This window comes from Misgurnus anguillicaudatus, chromosome 8 (genome assembly GCF_027580225.2).
Source record: "Misgurnus anguillicaudatus chromosome 8, ASM2758022v2, whole genome shotgun sequence".
NCBI classification, from domain to species: Eukaryota; Metazoa; Chordata; class Actinopteri; order Cypriniformes; family Cobitidae; genus Misgurnus; species Misgurnus anguillicaudatus.
The window spans coordinates 23,497,313-23,520,559 of record NC_073344.2 but is presented as its reverse complement, the minus strand read 5'-3'; the positions used below and the strand labels follow the sequence as shown (position 1 = coordinate 23,520,559).

At 34.5% G+C, this 23,247-nt stretch overlaps 1 protein-coding gene across 1 annotated transcript; it reads left to right on the top strand.

Annotated features, from left to right (window-relative positions):
- The first annotated feature begins 539 nt into the window (after positions 1-539).
- Positions 540-21,098, top strand: spdef (SAM pointed domain containing ets transcription factor). Its single transcript, XM_055212829.2, has 6 exons — positions 540-823; positions 13,375-13,840; positions 17,078-17,275; positions 19,151-19,198; positions 19,811-19,945; positions 20,054-21,098. Exons 2-6 carry the CDS (start codon positions 13,381-13,383, stop codon positions 20,230-20,232), a joined length of 1,020 nt encoding a protein of 339 aa, XP_055068804.2. The 5' UTR covers positions 540-823; positions 13,375-13,380; the 3' UTR covers positions 20,233-21,098.
- Positions 21,099-23,247: the final 2,149 nt, after the last annotated feature.

Here is a 23,247-nt window from a genome sequence, read left to right as displayed (position 1 = left end):
TAAATGTACATAAGCTTGATGAAATTGTTTCTGAAAACTCTCAAAACATGTTCGGGTCTTATTTTCACTCCAGAACTCAAAAAAGAAATTATGAAATGAAGCTCATCTAAAGAGAAATACAAAAAACTACAAAACCGTAAAATTTAGAGGCGGGGTTTTTATCTCAAAGCCGAATATTTCATTGCTTCTAAAGTAAGCTACATTTCGTTTTACTTTTGGGGGTGAAATTTAAGCTATTTTTGCAAGATTACTGCTATTACTAACTGTTAAGTATTAGGTATTGTGTTTGTGTTTTCACATGATTTTTTCCTTTATTTTTTTTTTAACAAAGAAATGTATAGCATCTTAATGCATAAAATGCACTCTTGGACATTTAAATCTTAAATTCCTCTGGAAGCTGTGGCTTTGGCTGCGTTTAGGAGGGGGGTTAGTGGTCCACAGCAACAGCCGTGCATGTCAAAAGCCTTTAGGCTGGAATAGAGCCCTGAGACAATGTTTGCTCAGCTTAATAAGGCCTGTGTATAAAAGTGAGACCTGAAGTCAATGAAGCAGGCATTCCTTCACTTACTTGAAGTCTTGTGCACACCCACATCAGGTGTAGACACACATACACAGGCCAGAGAAGGTTGTCACTAACAGTATTAGTCATTAGGGTTAGTAATGCGGCACTTTACTCTGTTGCATTTACTCCATTGCTGTGAAAAAAACCCTGCATTTTGAGTCTTTAGGAAGATCAACAGGCCTTGAATCAATCCCTGTCATCGGTTCATCTGAGAGACGAGTGGAAACTAAAGAGGCTCTCCTGCTCTCTTCACCTGGACAGGTAAGCCTAAACATCATATTGATCCACTTTAAGGGGCAGTTGCCAACAATATTCAATATTTTTAACCTGTATTATGGAAAGGATATTTTGATATTGCACATGACCACTATATAGTCCGGACACAAAAAAGCATGCATAATTTTTCAGTTGAGCTAAAGGCCTATCCTTTAATGCTATTTGTGTACATAAATATGTGAGACTTTGCAAAAATGTATACCACGGATCTGTTGAATGCTGTATTCTGATTGGCTTAGAAATGTTCCATGGGTGTTGCTTATTTTTCTGTAAACCGCACACTTAACTTGTCAAATGTTTTAAAAATAGGCACCAGAGTGATGTTTGTAACCGTGATATAAGAGGAATAATTGACTCTGGTCCTTTGAATTATTTGAAAATAATGCACACCCGCGGTGTAACAGCACTCCGCTTCGTGCCGCATTACCACCTTACGTGTGCATTTTTGGGTGTGTCGTCAATTATTCCTTACATATGTGTGACTTACGTGTGTAAATGTGTGTTATGCATAAGCATACATATAGGGACTCATTCAATAGTAGTTTAAAATGTATCCCAGAATGCACCTCACGGGGTTTATTGGGAGAATGAGTATATGCAGAGCTGTTTATCTGCACTGTAAAAAAAGTGTATATCACCATACATTGTTATTTTACTCCAACTTAACAAATTTAGTTAAATAATTTCAACTTGATTTTAAGTAATGCCAATATACTAGTCAAAAACTTAAAATAGTAGGTTTAATTGACTTGCATAACCAATTTGATTAAACTTGCACTGCAGCATTTTTTTTTACTGTAAAAAAACTGTAAAAAGTTGGATCAACTTAAAAACTCCTTTTTAAGTTTTACCATTTAAAAAATTGTTCAAGTTGATCCATCTTTTTACAGTGTCGCTTATTTTGAGAACAAGCTATCGCTGTAAAAAAAAATCAAATACGTTTTTGTTTTACTTTAACTTAACCAATTAGGTTCAATGATTTCAACTTGCTTATAAGTTATGTCAATATACTAGTCAAAAACTTAAAATAGTAGGTTCAATTGACTTGTATAACCAATTTGATTAAACTTGCACTGCAGAAATTGTTTTACACTGTAAAGTCTAAAAAGTTGGATCAACTTTAAAAAATACTTTTTAAGGTACTTAACATTTCACTTTAGGTGAAAAATTACTTTTTTAAGTGTTACCATTTAAATAATTGTTTAAGTTGATCAATCTTTTTACAGTGTCGCTTATTTTGAGAACAAGCTATCACTGTAAAAAAAATCAAATAAGTTTTTGTTTTACTTTAACTTAACAAATTAAGTTCAATAATTTCAACTTGTTTATAAGTTATGTCAATATACTAGTCAAAAACTTAAAATAGTAGGTTCAATTGACTTGCATAACCAATTTGATTAAACTTACACTGCAGCATTTGTTTCACACTGTAAACTGTAAAAAGTTGGATCAACTTAAAAAAAATACTTTTTTAAGAGTTACCATTTAAATAATTGTTTAAGTTGATTCATCTTTTTACAGTGTCGCTTATTTTGAGAACAAGCTATTTTTGTTTTACTTTAACTTAACAAATTAAGTTCAATAATTTTAACTTGTTTATAAGTTATGTCAATATACTAGTCAAAAATGTAAAAAAGGTTGACTTGCATAATCACTTTTTATAGTGTAGGGTTGATATGATGTGTATTTTGGCCACTACATAATTCCCACACATTAACTGTAAAAAAATTACTGTAGAAATTGCAGTACTGGCAGCTGGTTGCCAGTAACTTACTGTAGATTTTACATTTGTGTTATTTACTGGCAACAGTTTGTTCAAAGTTAAATGAACATGAAACATTTTCAGTCTTTATCTTCTACAGTAAGTTACTGGCAACCAGCTGCATAATTACAGCTATTTACAGTGTTTGTGTAATTTATACTTTTGATGACTTTACTCAAAATTATGGAGTAAAAAAATATGTATGCATGTCCAAATGTTTGGCTGGTGCATTAGGTATATTATATTAAATATGAGTAACTTTGTAACTTCTTGACAGTCATTACAGTATTATTGTCTGCTTTATATCGTCAAGCATTTTATTGGGAGACATTCAACTGAATATAAGTATCTTTGCAACTACATGTAAAACTAACCCTAACCCCTACCTCTACTCTTCCCTAACCAATGTAGTTGCAAAGTTGCTTATAGTTGGACCACCGAAATAAAGTGCAACTTTATGTGCATCAGAAACAAATGCATTTCTAAAGGCTGTTTAGTTTTGTAGGCTATAGGGAGCAATAATTCAACCTTATAATTAACAGTGTCTTGATTGATAGCGGTCAATGCCAATTGCGATCACCTGTTCTGACTGCACCTGTTCTCACTCCAACATCATTCACCTGTTCTTCACATGCAACATGTCATTAACCTCCATAAAAAACAAAATGGGTGTGAAGCCCTTAGGTTTATAACTGGCTTGCATCCAGAAAAAAAATGTGTCTGCCTGAAGGAAAAGTGCAAGTGTTTTATTTCTGGCTGTTGTCCAGATGCTTCAAAAGAAGAAAAATTGCCGAAGGTGAATTTAAAGTTTCAATTGACTGCTGCTATGACTAGAAAGATTATTTTGACTGAAATAATGTGTTACCGTGCTGAGTAAATACATCTAAACAGACAATGGATTTGTTGAGCTTACAGCATGTCAATTATTCCTTAAGGGAAAAATTTTACCCAAATCTCTCCCTTGTGTTTTTCCAAATTTGTGGGACTTATTTGGAAGATAAAAGCAAAAATTTGCAAAAAAAAAAAAAATGTAATAGTGTACATATATCATACACCATACAGCAGATCTACATTAGAAACCAATACGAAATGCAATATTCACTGAATTTCCTCTCCTTTGTCATAACGTCTCAAAGTTTGCACGCAACTACTTTGGCAAACACAAGCCAACTAGTGAAGTTTGAAACAATCGACAACATTAAATATGCAACGGCACTATTGATTTAAGATAGATGTTGGCTTCCGAGCCAAAATAATATGAACGTTTTTAATTGGGATTTGTTTTTAAAATGAAGTCATACAATTCAGGACAACTTAAGGCAGAGTAACTGACCACAGAATTGTAATTTGGCATTGGGATGTTTGATCTCAGTCATTTGGAAGATTAACAACTCGATAAGCCAATAGGAGAAAACCTGGCACAGGCACATCGCACCTGCAGATTTTGAAGAAGAAATGAAAACGTTAGCTGAAGATAACAAACACAATGAGAATTCCCCTTACAATTACATTCAGACTTAAAGTTCATAGAAAAAAATCAGAGATATTTATCATGTCAGCGGTTGAGTGACTTAAGATGAACATTTGCATACGGCCCTGTCGGTTTTCTTTCAAACAGCTGAGAGGTTTTGTGTTTGTCAAGATCGTACTGTGACCGAGTAGAAGACAAAAATCAAAATAATATGTCATTAAACAAATTTGCATTTTATATCAAATTTAGTCGCAAGTTGCATGTCTGCTGAACTTTAAGCAAGCAGTATTACAATATTGATTTCAAACAGGTTTTTAGCATCTTCAATTGCCCAAAAAACATGAATCACCTATGTTGAATTTCGGAGCATGTGCAATGAATGTACATTTAATTGCGTCACTCCTAAAGGTTTGTTATAATTCAGCCAATCATTGTTAAACACCTCACTGGACTCATGGTGGGAAAACAAAAATGGCTTGTAATGATTGCCGAATCTTTTATGATGAGAAAGACCCAGCTGTTGTTGAAGTTGCGCAGCCAGTGAAGCATTTCTTCCAGTAAAGGTCTTGACACAGAAAAGCCCACAGACTCTTATGGTGGTAAAGTGGATATTAATAGTTAATCTTTTCCCATCGCACTGAGCTGTTGCTACGCTCAGCCAGATTCCATTACAAAATTTAGAAACAGGAATCATTTTAATTAATTTTAATTGAGAAAAAATAAGCAATGAGTCAGTTATTGAGCAAGTGCATAAACAATCAGTGTTGAAAGCTGTCTTTTTACTTTACCACAAGTCATGGTTAGATTTCATGGAAAATGTCAGTTGTTTACTTCATGTCAACTAAAGTAAAGCACATAAAGTAACCTGCAGTTTAATGTTTCGGACAGAGATGGCGATAGAGAGGCCAGCTACATTACATTTAAATTTTGCAAAGCGACTCATAGTGCACTTAAGCTATAAATGTAATCAGTATGCATTTTTGTCAAATTAACCAATAACGGCTCGTGACAGCTCTTCCGAGGGGCTTGAATTTAAAATATTTGTTTGGAGTGTCGTGTGTCACTCGTCATTTCAAAATATGTGTTCGTTGCGTCATGTGAACCATGTGCATTATGTGTTTTGCCTGCTGCACACGCGTCAATCCGTTTATGATAAAAGAGACGCTCACGTTCACAAAATACACGCAAGACACTCCCTTAACACTAAACTCTGATTACGCATGAGATTATGCGAGTATTAAAGGAATAGTCTACTCATTTTCAATATTAAAATATTACCTTAACTAAGAATTGTTGATACATCCCTCTATCATCTGTGTGCGTGCACGTAAGCGCTGGAGCGTGCTGCGATGCTTCGATAGCATTTAGCTTAGCCCCATTCATTCAATTGTACCATTTAGAGATAAAGTTAGAAGTGACCAAACACATCAACGTTTTTCCTATTTAAGACGAGTAGTTATACGAGCAAGTTTGGTGGTACAAAATAAAACGTAGCACTTTTCTAAGCGGATTTAAAAGAGGAACTATATTTTATGGCGTAATAGCACTTTTGTGAGTACTTCGACTCGCCTAAAAAGTCCGCTCCCCTTCTCACTCTCAAAATGGGAGAGGGAGGGTGTTACTGCGCCGAGTCGAAGTACTCACAAAAGTGCTATTACGCCATAAAATATAGTTCCTCTTTTAAATCCGCTCCAGCGCTTACGTGCACGCACACAGATGATAGAGGGATGTATCAACAATTCTTAGTTAAGGTAATAACATATTTTAATATTGAAAATGAGTAGACTATTCCTTTAAGCGTCTCTTTTATCATAAACCCTTTAGATGCGTCAGCAGCAGGCACTTATTTTGACAAGACACGTGATGCACATAGGTTCACTTGACGCGCCAAACACATATTTTGAAATGATGAGCCACACACATGACGGGCTACATAAATGTTGTGACAAGCTTTGCATCGTGCGTCCTCGAAAAAGAAGTCACCTGCCGCCACTGAAATCAACATTTATTTTTTTTGTTACTTTAACTTAATTAAGTTAAACAATTATAAATTGATTTTATAAGTTATGCTGCAACTTATCACAGGCCTAAACTTAAAAAAGTAGGTTGAAATGAAAACCATTTTTTATGCTTTCCTTTGGCATATTCATAGTTTCCATGGCAACCTCTAACTGGTGAATCGTTCTTTAGGGTTATGGGTTGTAATCTAAAATTACATTGAGATCTCACTGGCCTGTGGCTTGCGCTGATGCAAATATCATCACTTAATCGTAGAGCTCATGGTTTGAACTGAAGGCTTAATGGAGACAATGAATGAGATTTTGACTTTCGGAAACCTGCGGTTACTGTAACTGCAGAGTCACACCCGACTTACTGCCACATTGATATGGAAATGAGCGAATGTCCTTATTTGCCAGGAAAGAACGAAATGTTATTTTCTCCAATTTTACTGGGCGTGTGTAAAAAGAGACGTTTTTGTTTGATGGTTATCTGTAACTGCCAGAGTCATCTTTTCCCACATCTCTGACAGCCATGTAGATAAGTCAGTCTGGTGCTTTTTAAATACATTAACATACAAAACTTATAAAAATAAAGGGAAGAGGGGGTGTTTAAATATAATGTAAACACACTGTAAATATTGATTTAAATATTAACAACTTGGAGTCATTTCAACTTATATTTTTTATCTTGACTAGTGATGTTTGCTGTAATGAATAAAGTTAAAATAATAAGCTAATTCAACTTGTTTTTTATGTTACAGCAACTTAACTTTTATTTTTTATCTTGACTAGATATGATTGCTGTAACTAAAAAAGGTCAAATAATAAGGTAATTCAACTTAATTTTTTATGTTACAGCAACTTAACCTTTTTTATCTCGACTAGTGATGTTTACTGTAACAAATAAAGTTAAGATGATAAGCTAATTTAACTAAATTTTTTAAGTTACAGCAACTTTTTTATTTTTTATCTCAATTAGTGATGAGTACTGTAACTAATAAAGTTAAAATAATAAGCTAATTCAACTTAATTTTTTATGATACAACAACTTAACCTTTTTTATCTCAAGTAGTGATGTTTGCTGTAACTAATAAAGTTAAAATAATAAGCTAATTCAACTTAGTTTTTATGTTACAGCAACTTAACTTTTATTTTTTATCTTGACTAGATATGATTGCTGTAACTAAAAAAGGTCAAATAATAAGGTAATTCAACTTAATTTTTTATGTTACAACAACTTAACCTTTTTTATCTTGACTAGTGATGTTTGCTGTAACTAATAAAGATAACATAATCAGCTAATTTAACTTAATGTTTTAAGTTACAGCAACTACTCTTTTATTTTTATCTCAATTAGTGATGAGTACTGTAACTAATAAAGTTAAAATAATAAGCTAATTTAACTTAATTTTTTTAAGTTACAGCAACTTAACTTTTATTTTTTATCTTGACTAGATATGATTGCTGTAACTAAAAAAGGTCAAATAATAAGGCAATTCAACTTAATTTTTTATGTTACAACAACTTAACCTTTTTTATCTCGACGAGTGATGTTTGCTGTAACTAATAAAGATAACATAATCAGCTAATTTAACTTAATGTTTTAAGTTACAGCAACTACTCTTTTATTTTTATCTCAATTAGTGATGAGTACTGTAACTAATAAAGTTAAAATAATAAGCTAATTTAACTTAATTTTTTAAGTTACAGCAACTTAACTTTTATTTTTTTTTTATCTCAACTAGTGAGGATTACTGTAACAAATAAAGTTAAGATGATAAGCTCATTTAACTTAATTTTTTAAGTTACAGCAACTTTTTTATTTTTTATCTCAATTAGTGATGAGTACTGTAACTAATAAAGTTAAAATAATAAGCTAATTCAACTTAATTTTTTATGTTACAACAACTTAACCTTTTTTATCTCAAGTAGTGATGTTTGCTTTAACTAATAAAGTTAAAATAATAAGCTGATTCAACTTCATTTTATAAGTTACAGCAACTCATCACTAGTCAAGATAAAAAAAAATGAAAGTTGAAATCACTTGTAAGTCCAAGTTGATTATATTTAAAACTTTAAACAAAAAATACAAAAAATAAATAAAAATATTTTTTACATTATAAAATCTAACAAAGTAAATCGTAATTTATTTTCAGACTTAATAATTTTCTTTAATTTACGCTCCTGATGTTCACATTCGAGTTTATTAAGATCAGGATGTTGGTTTTAGGAAATCTCATGGAAATTCATACATATTTCACGAGGTGGCTAATTCGTATGATCACATTTGCATGTTTTGGTACGACTTGCTTTCACCCCTGTGACATTTGCATTTCTGTTTTTTATGTATTTTTAGCTACTTCTTACCAATTTATAGGAATCAACTCGTAAAATATGTACAAATTCCCATGAGATGAGACTGGAAACTTAGATTTAATTAAAGAAATAGTGTACAAGAATTTAGACTTAAAATAGTTCATATCATTCGCTCTTCGAAGAATTTGATGCCAGAATACAATAAGCCCACTTTGAGACATTGTTGACATCTTTTTTTTCATTAGAGAGATCCAGACTAAATTAGCTTTTAATCTCAGCACTGTATATGAGAAACAACTGAGAAATCAAAGAGATCCCATTTGTGATTTTGCTTATTAAAGATAAAGCGGCCTTTAAGCGTATAAGAGGCTGATAAACACTTTGGATCTTTAGTGTTGAATGCATCTGACCCGTCAAATGGAGCATCTCTTTACCCTTCCAAAATGAATTTTCAAGTCTTTAACCAAACTCATTTAGGGCTCAGTCATGGGTTTAATCCGTCGCCCGGAGAGCCTGTTTACCGATGCTTTTCCTGCTGCCCAGAGTCAATACGACTAAATGTGCCTGTCTAATGGGCTTATCGCAAGCTGTTGCGAGCAGGACTGGACACTAGGTTACAGAGCGAAACTAAGCCGAGCGCAGATGAAGAGCTTCTCCATTGAGGGGAGGAGGGTGAAAACAGCAGGGGTCAGAGAGAAGAGTTTGAGAATGAAAACAAGGATTGTTGAAGGAGGATAACTTCATTTCCTTTAGCGTTTACCCCAGGAGAGCTTCAAAGTCCGATCTGGACCACTGTTTGTGTTCACGTATGGAGATGAGAAAGAACGAGACACAAACGGTTTGAACTTTGACCTTTCATAACACGCCCGCATCTCCGTGACCGCCAGCGTCGCAGACAGGACAGTCATAAATGTGAGACACGGCACACGGGTTTTGGCGTAATAAGACTTCGTTTCCTCTGCTATTGCTGGGTGTGGAGTAATCACACGATTTTATGAATGACCATACAAACAGAGTTTCTCCAAGAACATCTGGCATTCTGTAGACATCGATAGATTAACCTTAAATATGTCTTATTCTCCATCTGGGTGCCTAAAATCAGACGATTGTAGGCACATATTTACTTATGATATGAACAGATGAAATTATGCAATAAATACCCTCACAGGTCTTTACATAAAGATTTATTGCAATCAATAAAGCATATTAAATCCAGATATATTATACTTTAGAATATGTTTGGAAGTAAAGTAACAAACTGAAATCAAAATAGTGGCTATTGACACACATGTTTCATTACATTATTGTTTTTAAAGGAGTTTAATAATGTAAGTGTTTATAAATGAATATCTGTAGTCAGTATGCATTTATTTGATTCAACACTTCATTCTTTATTCATTCATGATCATTTACGTTTTAAAATGTATGTATTTGGCAGACAATTTTATCCAGTGCGACTAACAGTGTTGTTTATCGGTACACTTTAAAAATAAAGGCGCTTCATGATGCCATTCAATGGGGAAAAATGCAGCATAAAGTTAAAACAACTTGGCTTTGCAAGTCAACTCAACCTACTATTTTAAGTATTGTGATAATTTGATAAAACATATAAAAACAAGTTGAAATTGTTTAACTTGATTTGTTAAGTTAAATTAACCTAAAATATATATGCTGCTTTGTCTGCACTGTAAAAAGTATAAGTTGGATCAATTTAAAAAATTACTTCTATTGGTAATGCCTAAAAAAATTTTTTCAACCAAAAGTTTCTCACTTTAAGTGAAAAATTTAGTTAAACAGGTTTAAATGTTTTATATATTACCAATTAAAGTCATTTTTAAAAAATCACCTTAAATTTTACTTTGAAAAAACTAAAAACTGGTAATTTTTAAGTTGATTCAACTTGATCCTTTTTACCGTAGGGAAGAACCGGGCTGAAAGTAATGCGGGACAAAAGTAACAAAGTGATTTTCTCAGAGCCCTGACTATTTGGATTTCAAACTATGACAGCATCTTTAGCGCGCAACCATAGACAACGCTGACCAATATTGCGTTATTTCAGTCAACGTTTTGCGTGTGTAGGGTCAGAAAGCTGTTTTCAACCATGATAAGTAAATTCATAAAGCTGTGATTTTTTTGTTTCATGTGTTACAGTACTAATCAATCTACAGGTTATTTAGTGTTGAAACACATCCTGAAATTTGCATTCTAAGAGTTTTTCAAAATAAAAGTCAGTTGGATTTAAATGTCAGAAGTTCCTGTTTGGACGAAAGCAACACTTGTTAGCCTACTGTTGTGTCGCTGCTAATACTGTTGCATTATGTTGAACATTAAATTTCATTTTCATATTGTTCAAGCCAAGCATGCTGCACAAGCCCTGAAAAGTGAAGCCAAAACGTCTCAATCGCCTTCCAGAGACTGGTCCCAGTATAGGTCACAAACTCCGCCTCCCCATGTTATTCAATGGGACTTGAGACCAACTAAACAATTTAATTACACTTCAATTATCTTTTTTCCAAAGCTGGTTTCTGTCACTTACTGTAGTTTTTATCACGCTGATGTAAATTCAAGTGTTTATTTTCAGTAAGTTATTTAATGCTATAAAAACGGTGGTGTCACGTCATGATTGACAGCTGTGATATGCGCATTCTGCGAGAGCTAGGGCGGGGCCTTGCTTTCACGGCTTCACTTCCTGCTCACTAGTGCGCAGGACGGGTCCTGAAAACGCTGCTGTGCAGACTCAAGACCCAAGATGTCAGCGTCGTATCGGGACACTGACGGCTTCACTTTTCACCAATGACAGGCGTCGTCCATCTTTATTTACTGTCTATGGTTATTTCAGTCAACGTTTCGCGTGTAGGTCCAGAAAGCTGTTTTCAACCTTGATAAGTAAATTCATAAAGCTGTGTTTTTTTTGTTTCATGTGTTACAGTACTAATCAATCTACAGGTTATTTAGTGTTGAAACACATCCTGAAATTTGCATTCTTAGAGTTTTTCAAAATAAAAGTCAGTTGGATTTAAATGTCAGGAGTTCCTGTTGGGACGAGAGTAACACTTGTTAGCTTACTTTTGGTTCGTTGCTAATACTGTGGCATTATGTTGAACATTTATATTTCATTTTCATAGTGTTCAAGCTGTTGAAAAAATTTTTTTCTCAAAATTTCAAGTTTTGTACTGTCGGGTTGCTTTTAAAACATTTGATTAAACTAAAATTTAAAATAAGAAATGTAATTATATATTTTTTTTGCATAAGAATTTATGTTTGCAGTTACATATTAACAAGGTCATATTCATGAAATTTTACTAAAAACAAGTGTAACACAAAATCTATATTGTTCTGTTATGTTACTTTTGACCCACATGTGTTACTTTTGTCCCAGCTGATGATGTGCTACTTATGTTCAAAGTGAAATTATACTGAAGTCGTTTTACATTTGTTCAAAATTCCACCTGGTATTCATAGACCACACTTGTGAGTTATTGACCACAGCAAAAATATATCTCTGTCTAAAATATTAGCTTTTAAAATGAAATTTTTCTGAAAAATTGTACTTTCGCCCCTGCTCTCCCCTTATTTCCATTAAAAACCTTTAACATCCAAATAACCTTCACAAACTATTCTTTGCAGTGATAAACTTTCCTTTATACTATAAAAAGGTAAGAAGAAAATTATTTAAAGAAACTTTGACTGAAAGGTTCCTTGAGGAACCAAAAATAGTTCATCACTATATGAAGAACCTTTAAAGCACTTTTATGATTGCTTTCAGCGCAAAGCTCTTTCAAATTGTGCTACACGAATCATAAGACAAGTGCAGCTATGATTGATAGTTGAATAGTCAGCATGTCGACACAAAGCAGCACGCTTCAGACATCACTACAACACTTCGCTGACTGCGTGGAGGAGCTTACATAACTTTAATGATTAATGGTGTTCAATGTTTCTGGAAGTATTTTACAATTTGGTGTCATTCCTCAGTTGCCCTAGGATATAGAAGAACCGAAGTTAATATTACAGCCATTTCTGAATGTGCAACAAATTCAATAAAACAGTGACGCCATACAGTAGAAGAACCATTTTTGGTTCCTGTTGAACCATTTCTTTCATACCTTTTTATAATGGATGATAAAGGATCTTTATAAAACCATATAAAATCCCTTAGGTAAGCAATATTTAAGAATCAGAATATCACAAGGTCTTTCTCAGGAAACCATGGAGAAAGTATTGCAGCACACTAAAACCCCTTAAGATGTAACTTTAAAGGATGACTTTGTGCACGGCAAGCACAGAAAATGTAAAACCTTGATTGTTAGCACAAATATTAAGGTGACCACCCAGCTTCCCTGTTTGTTCAAAGCACATGAAACATTGACGCTTCCTTAAGGCCCTTTAAGGAAATTCTTGTTAAACGGCAGTTTAAACAGACGGTTCTTTAAGGCTAATATTTTATCACATCTCTGAAAGCGTAATTGTATTCCAGGGAACTTGTAATTTGAGCCTTCACTTGGTATGTCTGCCTCCAGGCGATCAAGATTGACAGATATATATCGGGTCAAGCTCCGCCTCTCGTGTCATCCAGCATTTAAAGCATCTTGTAGTCGAACCCTCGATTTGATTAAAAACTCACGCTGACACAGGAGACAGGAGACTGAGGGTCGGCACCTTGAAAGCAGACCTCAAAATCGCAGATGTCACTCGCTATTCTGTACAAATGACCCATAAGTAAATGAATCCAGTTTGCTGCCCCCATGCTGCAGACTCTTTCTGAATGTCCCGGGACCCTTAAAGATATCAACACCATCACCTAGACTAGACTCATTGTTTGTCTTGAGTTGGTGGGCGATGGAAAACAGTCATGTTCAAGTATATTGACATCAAGGAGCACTCTTGTGTACGACAGCTGTGTTTTTACTTTAATTCATAGTCGATGGTTTACATTATATAATACATCGATTTTATTAGATAATCTTATTTTTTATTACTTTTGCAGGAGACGATGGCCAGTCCAGTTCGGATCCAGACAGACGGCTCTGTCCTTCAGCTGCCTCGCTCCGCCACCAACTTTGTGGAGAGCTCGCTGGCTTTTCTCAAGCAAGAAGATAACATAGTGCAAACGTCGGAGATGGTTGACCACAAACCTCGTCTGGACGGCTCGGACCGCGGACATCCGGGACTCTATCTCTCCTGCTTCGACATGCTGTTTACAGAGGACGCCACCTGGCTGGTAAGGGTGTCGGATTCCTCCACGGCGGTGGGCGCAGGGCCCAGGCTGGAACCGTGTCAGGAACCGGAGCAGTGCCCTGTGATTGACAGCCCTGGGTTGGGAAGCTCACCTCTGTCTCCTACACTGGAAGAGCAGGTGGAGGAGAGATCTCTGGAGCAGGTGCAGAGTTTAGTGGTGGGAGAAGTTTTGAAGGACATTGAAACAGCTTGTAAACTTCTAAATATTACGCCAGGTGAGTGAGATTTTTTTTAATTGTGTCAAATATCAGATTGAATTATGTATTTAGGCTAGAAAATACACATACACTGCAGAAAATGACTTGGTATTGTTGTCTTGTTTTCAGGACAAATATCTAATAATTCTTGAATCAAGTTTCTTGATGAGCAAATTGACCTGAGACAAGAAAATAAGTCTAAAAAAAGTTAAAACAACTTAGTTTTGCTAGTTAATTGAACCTATGATAAGTTGATAAGCTTTGACCTATGATGAGTTGATATAACTTCTAAAAAGTTGAAATTGTTAAAAAATATAAAATGCTGTATTTTAACAGTGTAGTTTTTAGACAAAAAATGAGGGGAATTTGTGTACTGTAAAAAGTGAAAAGTTCAACCTTAAAAATGTACTTCAGTTGGTAACACCTAAAAATGTAAGTTTGTTCAACTTAAAATTTCACTTCAGCTTCACTTTTTGAAGGTGTTACCAACTGAAGTCATTTATTAAGTTGATACAACTTTTCACTTTTTACAGTGCAAAAAATAAGCAAAATAAATGAAAAAAAAAAAAAAAAAAGAAATATATATATATATATATATATATATATATATATATATATATATATAATTTTGTTTGCTAAAAGCACAAATTCACTTAAATTTTATATGTTTTGTCTAAAATCTAGACTTATTTTCATAGTTCATTTGCTAATCAAGAAAATTATCATCTTGATTTAAAAATGTAGATACTAAAACCAAGACAAAAATAATAAAAAAGAAAGTCATTTTTTGCAATCCAAGTCCCATATATATCTTTAATACTGTTATGCTCTAATGGTGCTACGAAAAGGTTATTCGCAGCAATGCCATAGAAGAACCATTTTAGGTTTTTAAAGAACCATTCAATCAAAGGTTCCTCAAAGAACCATTCAGTCAAAGGATCCTCAAAGAACCATTCAGTCAAAGGTTTTTCAAAGAACCATTCAGTCAAAGGTTCCTCAAAGAACCATTCAGTCAAAGGTTCCTCAAAGAACCATTCAGTCAAAGGTTCCTCAAAGAACCATTTAGTCAAAGGTTCCTCAAAGAACCATTTAGTCAAAGGTTTCTCAAAGAACCATTCAGTCAAAGGATCCTCAAAGAACCATTCAGTCAAAGGTTCCTCAAAACACCATTTAATCAAAGGTTCCTCAAAGAACCATTTAGTCAAAGGTTTCTCAAAGAACCATTCAGTCAAAGGTTCCTTAAAGAACCATTTAGTCAAAGGATCCTCAAAGAAACATGCAGTCAAAGGATCCTCAAAGAACCATTCAGTCAAAGGTTTTTCAAAGAACCATTCAGTCAAAGGTTCCTCAAAGAACCATTCAGTCCAAGGATCCTCAAAGAACCATTCAGTCAAGGTTCCTCAAAGAACCATTCAGTCAAAGGTTCCTCAAAACACCATTTAATCAAAGGTTCCTCAAAGAACCATTTAGTCAAAGGTTTCTCAAAGAACCATTCAATCAAAGGTTCCTCAAAGAACCATTCAGTCAAAGGTTGCTCAAAGAACCTTTTCTTTCTTACCTTTTAATAAATTCTTCAAATAAATGTACTAAATGACACCACAGAAGAACCATTTTTTGGTTTAACATCTAACATCAGGTTCTTTTGTAGTGAAAAAAGGTTCTTCAGACTATAAAAGGATAAGAATGAAATGCATTTTTTTAGGAACCTTTGACTGAAAACTTTAGTAGTTCTCATAAAAATAAAGGCGCTTAAAAGCAGCGGCAGCCGGTGACTTCTTTTTCGAGGGCGCACAAATGCGAAGCTCGTCAAAACATGTATTTAGCCCGACATGTGTGTGGCCCATCATGTAAAAAGTATGTGTTTGGCCCATCATGTGAACCTGTCACCTGTCATGTCAAAATACGTGCCTTCTGCAGACTCTTCGAAGTGGCTTATGATAAAAGAGACCCTCGCGTTTGGCAGATACTTGCTTAATATCATGTGTGATCAGAATTTAGTGTTACATTAGTGTCACCGGCCAGCACAACGATGCCATAGAAGAACAATTTTTTGGTTCTTTAACCATTCGGTCAAAGGTTCTTAAAAGAATAATTTCATTTATACCTTTATATAATCTACAGAAACACTTTCACTACAAAGAACCTTTTACAAAGTTTCTTCGGATGTTAAAGGTTCTTTATGCAACCAAAAATGGTTCCTTTATGTATTGTGAAGCATCTTTATTTTTCAGAGTGCCTGGCATTGGTTTAAAAAGTGTAGTCTAAAGCAGTGGTTTTCAAACTGGGGTCAAACTAGAGTCCAGTGACCCCACGGAGGTTTTAAGGGGTCCCCAGAAAATCTCAGAGAAAAAACACAAAGCAAAAAAAAAAAAGTTTATGGTCCCTCACATAAAGTTCAGTCAATTTGGGATATTAAACCCCTGATCTAAAGAACCTTCATTTCCATGAGTTAACTGTGAAAGTAAATTTAAAGTGCACCTATGTCACAATAAAGAGGTCATGACATTACCGTATCACAGAAATGTCAAAAGTCAGATATTTATGCAAAATATGAAATATTACAATACATTTAACAATACACGGCTACAGTGTGACACAGCGGGAGGAAAACAAAACCGTGGCAAATATTCAAATGAGGAACCCATCACTCATCGTTGACTCTAAATGTGAGACGGCTTTAAGTTCTTATTGAGCCGTGCAAACATTCATAATGAAACTGTTAGTAAAGGCTTTGACTCGAGTAACCCCGAGGGCAGCTGAAAGTATATATACCAGGATCTGCATAATCCTCCAAGTTTCACTAACTTCATGTGAGCTTTGTTATACTGACTTTCCTTAAGGACATACAAAGCCCCTCCCATCTAACAATCACCTTTTCTAAAAAAGTAAACACGATGACACACATCAAACGTATTGAGTTTTAATACTCGTGCGTCTTGCTAAATGTCTTCGTGTCGCTCTTCATCAATGTGGTGTTCCATGCACTTTTGCCATTGGCAACATGCTTTGTGGTGTCATGCCAAATTTGCCGCTTTTAAAGGTCACAACACCTTGTGTAAACACCCGTCCCATGTGTTTACTTTTATGAATAGCGCTCTCCTTGGCTAACTTTCTTTAAGACGTTTCAAAACATTAGGAGACTGTCCAAACAAAACCCCAATCCGAACGGCTTGGAAATCCAGTGAGCTTTGTCAGTTAGAAGATGGAGACGGATGGCTTGTACAGTTTGACTGACTCACCTGTCTGATCTTTCAGATCCGATGGAGTGGAATTGTGGGAACGTTCAGAAGTGGTTGCTGTGGACCGAGCATCTCTACAGGCTTCCGCAGGTGGGAAAAGCTTTCCAAGACCTGGATGGAAAAGATTTATGTTCGATGAGCGAAGAAGACTTCAGACAGCGCTCGCCGCAGTGCAGCGAAACATTGCATGCACATTTGGATATATGGAAATCAGGTACACTACAAATACACTGAGTTTGTGTGTACTGCGATAACTGTACAAGTTTATGCAAACACAGGGACAGTAAACATAAAAATGAAGCTTCTTTGCAAAAATCACATAGATTAACCAATTTTTGGTGGCACATTTTTCTAAAGTAAATCCAATACTAATTTACACAGCCAATAAACCCTATTTATTTTTCCATAAAACACCACAATCTGGCAACCACATTCTTTAAGTATTGGCAAAAAATGTAATCTATTGATTATTTAATATTTTGAGGTACTGAAAAATCTTTAGCGCAATATTTCTACCCAGTCTCACGAGGTTTCGTGATATATTGATTCTTTTTCGTGATATCACAATTTTCTGCGTTTTTTCACGATCGTATAACGAATTCCTGTTTTCGTGTGATTATCGTATTGGTTACTCAACTGCTTTTTCCTATTTTTAAACCATTGTCGCTTTGGTTTAGGGTTAGATTTGGTGCTTGCATTAGAATGTCACCTTATACATTCACTGTAAAAAAAATTCCGTAGAAATTGCAATGTTATTGCAGCTGGGTTGCCGGTAATTTACCGTAGATTTAAATTTATGTTACTTACTGGCAAGAGTTTGTTCAAAGTTAAATAAATTTTAAATATTGGCGGGTCTTTGTCTTTACAGAGTAAAACTATACAATAGCAGCCTCGTGCAAAGCATTCTGGGAACCAGAAATCATCATCAACCTTTTTCTGTTTTTTGCTTCAGATTTTGTTTCCCAAAATGTTTTGCTTGCTGCTGTTTTTTTTTTGTTTTGCTCTGTAAAGACAAAGACTTGTAAATGTTGCCAGTAAATAACATAAATTTGAAACTACGGTAAGTTACCGGCAACTGCCATTTCTACTGATTTTTTACAGTGTTGGTTTATACAATTTTTTTAGTTAATTTTTTTATATGTCACCTGGCGTTAGCTTAGAGTTGGGTTTGGGTAGGAATGTCATTTTATGTAAATCTAACCCTAAACCGAAGCGACAATGGTAAGAAAATGGGACAAAACAGTTGAGTAACCAATACGTGATAATCACACAAAAAAAACGCGGAAATTCGTGATAATAGATAATATCACAAAAAAGAATCAAAAAATGTACGAAATATATAACAAAATTTTGTGAGATTGGGCTGAATATTACTAATGAAGTTTTTTTCTGGATTAGTTAGTGGATGTTTACTACCGAGCCCCTTTGCTTTTTACCCCATTGGAGTAAAAAAATCTAAAGGTTAGTTTCATGTGGAAATTTTTTTTTTAAGTTTAGTTTCGCGTGCGCATGTGAAACTAAACTTTATTTATTTTTTGCTCCATGTCCCCTTAGGCCAGGGGTCACCAATCCTGGTCCTGGAGGGCCGGTGTCTCTGCATAGTTTAGCTCCAACCCTAATCAAACACACCTGAAACACCTTAATTAGCTGCTTCAGGTGTGTTTGATTAGCGTTGGAGCTAAACTCTGCAGAGACACCGGCCCTCCAGGACCAGGATTGGTGACCCCTGCCTTAGGCGCTCCATAATTTACTGATGTTTAATACATTTTATTTCTACTGAATTGCAATTTTAAAGTCTTTTTTAAACAATTCTGAATTCTGCACAGCTACACTCCCCTTATAGAAATTAAGCATGATTTTTGTAGTAATCGTGTTTTTTTTAGGTACGTTACTTTTTTTTAATAACATAACCATTGTTTTTACCATGTTTATTTTCTGGTAACAATGTTTTATCTATAGTAACCCTTACACAATGTTACTACAGTTCAAACAAAAAAAAACATGGTTTATTTTGTAAGGGATATTTAGTGGGACTTTTTGTACATTTTGAAAGACAAGTATTATATTTTGTATTCCCTCGTGTCCTCAGCTGCCTGGATGAAGGAGAGAGGTTCAGTTGGAGAGACGAGGATAAGAGGTAAATCACACACTCATACATAGCCACACTATGCACCAATACACCTGCAACCCTCGCACGTACGGTATTACCATAAAAATGTTTTAAAGGGGACGTATAATGAAAATCAAAAGTGCCATAATTGGGTCCCCAGTGCGTCTATCAACCTAGAAACCCAGTAACTTAGTTTTGGTAAACCCTTCTCTGCAAGCATCATGTAAAAAAATAGGTCATCGAAATTTGTCTCCCCTTGTGATGTCAGAAAGAGATCCTCTTATTATAATCTGCAACCATCCAACCACGGCACTGCCATTTAGTACACAGAGAGAGAGAGAGAGAGAGAGAGAAAGAGAGAGAGAAAGTAATTGACAGCACAATTGACTTTCAATTTCAACAAACCACCATTATGGTGATCAGTGTTTGCATTTCATCAGCTCATTTGCATTTTAAAGGACACACCCAAAAATGACACATTTTTGCTCACACCAACATGTTATAATAAATCATCTATATGATATTTTGAGCTTAAACTTCACATACAGTATGTACTCTGGGGACACCAAAGATTTATTTGACATCTTAAAAGGTCTTGTGAAATGTCCGCTTTAATAATCCGTGTGTGTCGTCCCACAGAAACAGAGGAGCTTTGGTCAGAAGCCGATTCATCGTGTTCTGGTCAACCGATCCACCTGTGGCAGTTTCTTAGAGAACTGCTCCTTAAACCTCACAGTTACGGACGCTGCATACGTTGGCTGAATAAAGAGAAAGGTGAGAACGCAACCAGGAATAATCCACCATCAAATACATTTTAAACCACAGTCCAGAATTGTCCCGTATGATGCTTTAAAAAATATATTTGGCTGTGTTTCTAAACAGGGATCTTCAAAATCGAAGATTCGGCGCACGTGGCTCGTCTCTGGGGTCTGAGGAAGAACCGACCAGCTATGAACTATGACAAACTCAGTCGCTCCATACGCCAGTACTACAAAAAAGGGATCATTCGGAAGCCAGACGTCTCTCAAAGACTCGTCTATCAGTTTGTCCATCCGGTTTAAAAGACAATGCATTCAGACCAGAGGACGGCCTTGAAGTCTTTGAACTGACAAACCTTCAACATTTCAGCGATGAATCTTTATTACAGACTCTTCAAGAGCAAAACCAAGAAAAATTAAACGAAATATAATTGTGTTTAGAAACGTGCATTGAATTGTTATATAAATGTGTTATATAATATACATTTATTCTTTGAAAGCAGTCGTTCTCAAAGTGAGGGGTGGGTAGGTGGTGCCAGAGCGCCCCAATTTTATGACATTTTATTAAATACATTCATTTAGCATAAATTAAACTTTAGCAAAATATAGCTACCAACCAAGAGCACTACATTGTATAATTTAATAGGTTTTGTTTAATTAAAATGATAAGTTTCATGTCATAAATTTTCTTTGGGGGGGTGGCGAAGGGATGCACCCTACCCAAGGGGGCGCATGCTGAAAAGTTTGAGAACCACATTTATACATGTTTATATAATTCCAGGTACATTTGGTGTCCAAAGTTGGTATTTAGATAGAAATATTATATTGTAATCTTCTGATCTATTATACTAAGTACCAAAATAAAACATTATTAAAATATAAATATAACAATTTGAATCAACTTCAAACTACTTCAATTGGAAACACCCAACTTAAAATTTCACATTATTTTTTATATAAGTTGTGTTAAAAATTGAAGTTGATCCTACTTTTAACTTTTTACAGCGATAAAGCACAGAGAAATAATGACTTTGGACACCAAATATACCTGTGATTATTTAAACACCCACATGTGTGCCACTTCAACACATCCATACTGTTACTTCTATTACTTAAGAACAATCTGTCAACTAATTTATGATGTTTAACAATAGCAATCATGTTATATATAAGAAAAGTTTAGTCTGATGTTTCAAGCAGAAAAGGTTTCTCGCAGCGTCTGCCTGTCATTCGACACTATGACTCGATAGGGTGTGACATTGCTACAAATATTGTTTGTCTGTACACTCGCCTTTATGTACATACAGATGAGCGTTCATTGCCTTTAGCTTCTATATGAGCGTGTGAATACTGCCGGTGTGTGTGTTTGAGCAAACCTTCATTACCCTGCCCATGATCTGCAGTGAGAAAGCCTCATGTCGGGCTTAATCTCTGGCCTGCACCCAACAAACATTGCTTTTTAACTGGTTTGTGAGTAATTGTACAGCAAACTTTCAAATCTGCCTGTGTTAATTCACCAAAGACAGTTTCTTCGTTTGAATGTTGATGAATTTGCGATTTAAAGTACGTCATATGTGTGATGTAAAGCAAGGCTTTACTGGCCGTCAATATAATTATTATAATTTGTTATTTGTGTTGTACAGTTTTGCGTAGGACATCAGTCAGGAAGTCGTGTATTAGATCTATTGTGAAACTGTGTTTGCATTGGGTAACTGTTGTCTTTACTGTAATTTCAGCAATATTATTCAGTTTTGTTTCAGACTTCTGTTAGATCAGAGTTTCACATACACACTTTTGTGCTTTGCCTTATTTCATTTATTAAAATATTCTTTATTCTTGTTTTTTTGCTGTAGCTTGTCTATTTCACTTGGTAATATATTACTGGATACTGGGATTACCATGTTACATTCACTGTAAACCCAAACTTTACAATGAGTGAACTGTACTCAAATCTGTGAAAAAGTTGATTAAACTTAAGGGTTTTATGTGTGTTCAACAAGTTCACAATTTTGAGTTTCACAAACTCAAATAAAATGTGTAGGGTTGCAAAGGGACGGAACACTTCCGGTAAATTTCCAGAAGCTTTCCATGGGAACTTAATCTGGGGAAATAATGGAAATTATTTGGAAATTTAGGGACATTATATATATATATATATATAACTACTATATTATATACAAAAAATAAATAAACATTTTGTTTGGTCATAAGCAGACTTGCATGAAAGGTAATATAAATTTTTAAAATTACGTATTTACTGATTTAATTGTAAGCAAAACTTTAGTTAAATTTCCAGAAGCTTTCCATGGGAACTTAATCTGGGGAAATAATGGAAATTATTTGGAAATTTAGGGACATTATATATATATATATATACACTATATATAATATACAAAAAAATAAATAAACATTTTGTTTGGTCATAAGCAGACTTGCATGAAAGGTAATATAAATTTTTAAAATTATGTATTTACTGATTTAATTGTAAGCAAAACTTTAGTTAAATTTCCAGAAGCTTTCCATGTGAACTTAATCTGGGGAAATAATGAAATTTAGGGACATTTTATATATATAACTATATTATATACAAACATAAATAAACATTTTGTTTGGTCATAAGCAGACTTGCATGAAAGGTAATATAAATGTAAAAAATTATGTATTTACTGATTTAATTGTAAGCAAAACTTTAGTTGATTCTTTCATTGAGAAACACAAAAGCATGGCTGGGTTATTTTTTGACCCATGTTGGGTAAATATTGGACATAAGACACCGCTGGGTTAAAACTGACCCTTAACCCAACCGCTTGGTTATTATAACCAATGGTTGCATAACAACAACCCAGAATTAGGTCATTTTTAACCCAGCATGTGCTTTGTCCAACCTTTACCCAACATGGGTCAAAAAAAAGAACCCAGCCATTTTTAAAGTGTAATAAACATTATTATAGTTATTATACACGGCAAAAAATGATTTTCAAGAAAATAAATTCTTAGTATTTTTGTCTTGTTTTCAGTAAAAATATCTAAAAATTCTTAAATTAAAGATGCTTTTTCTTGATAAGCCAAACAACTCAAGAAAATAAGTCTATAGTTTTAGACCAAAAATATCAAATTTAAGGGATTTTGTGCATAAAACAAGCAAAAAAATCTGCTAATGGGGAAATAATTTTTCTTGAATTTAGTGTTAGAAAAATGTTTTATGCACAAAATCACCCAAATGTGACACTTTTGGTCTGAAAACTAGACTTATTTTCTTGGGTCGTTTTGCTCATCAAGAAAAAGCATCTTAGTTTAAGAATTTGTAGATATTTTTAC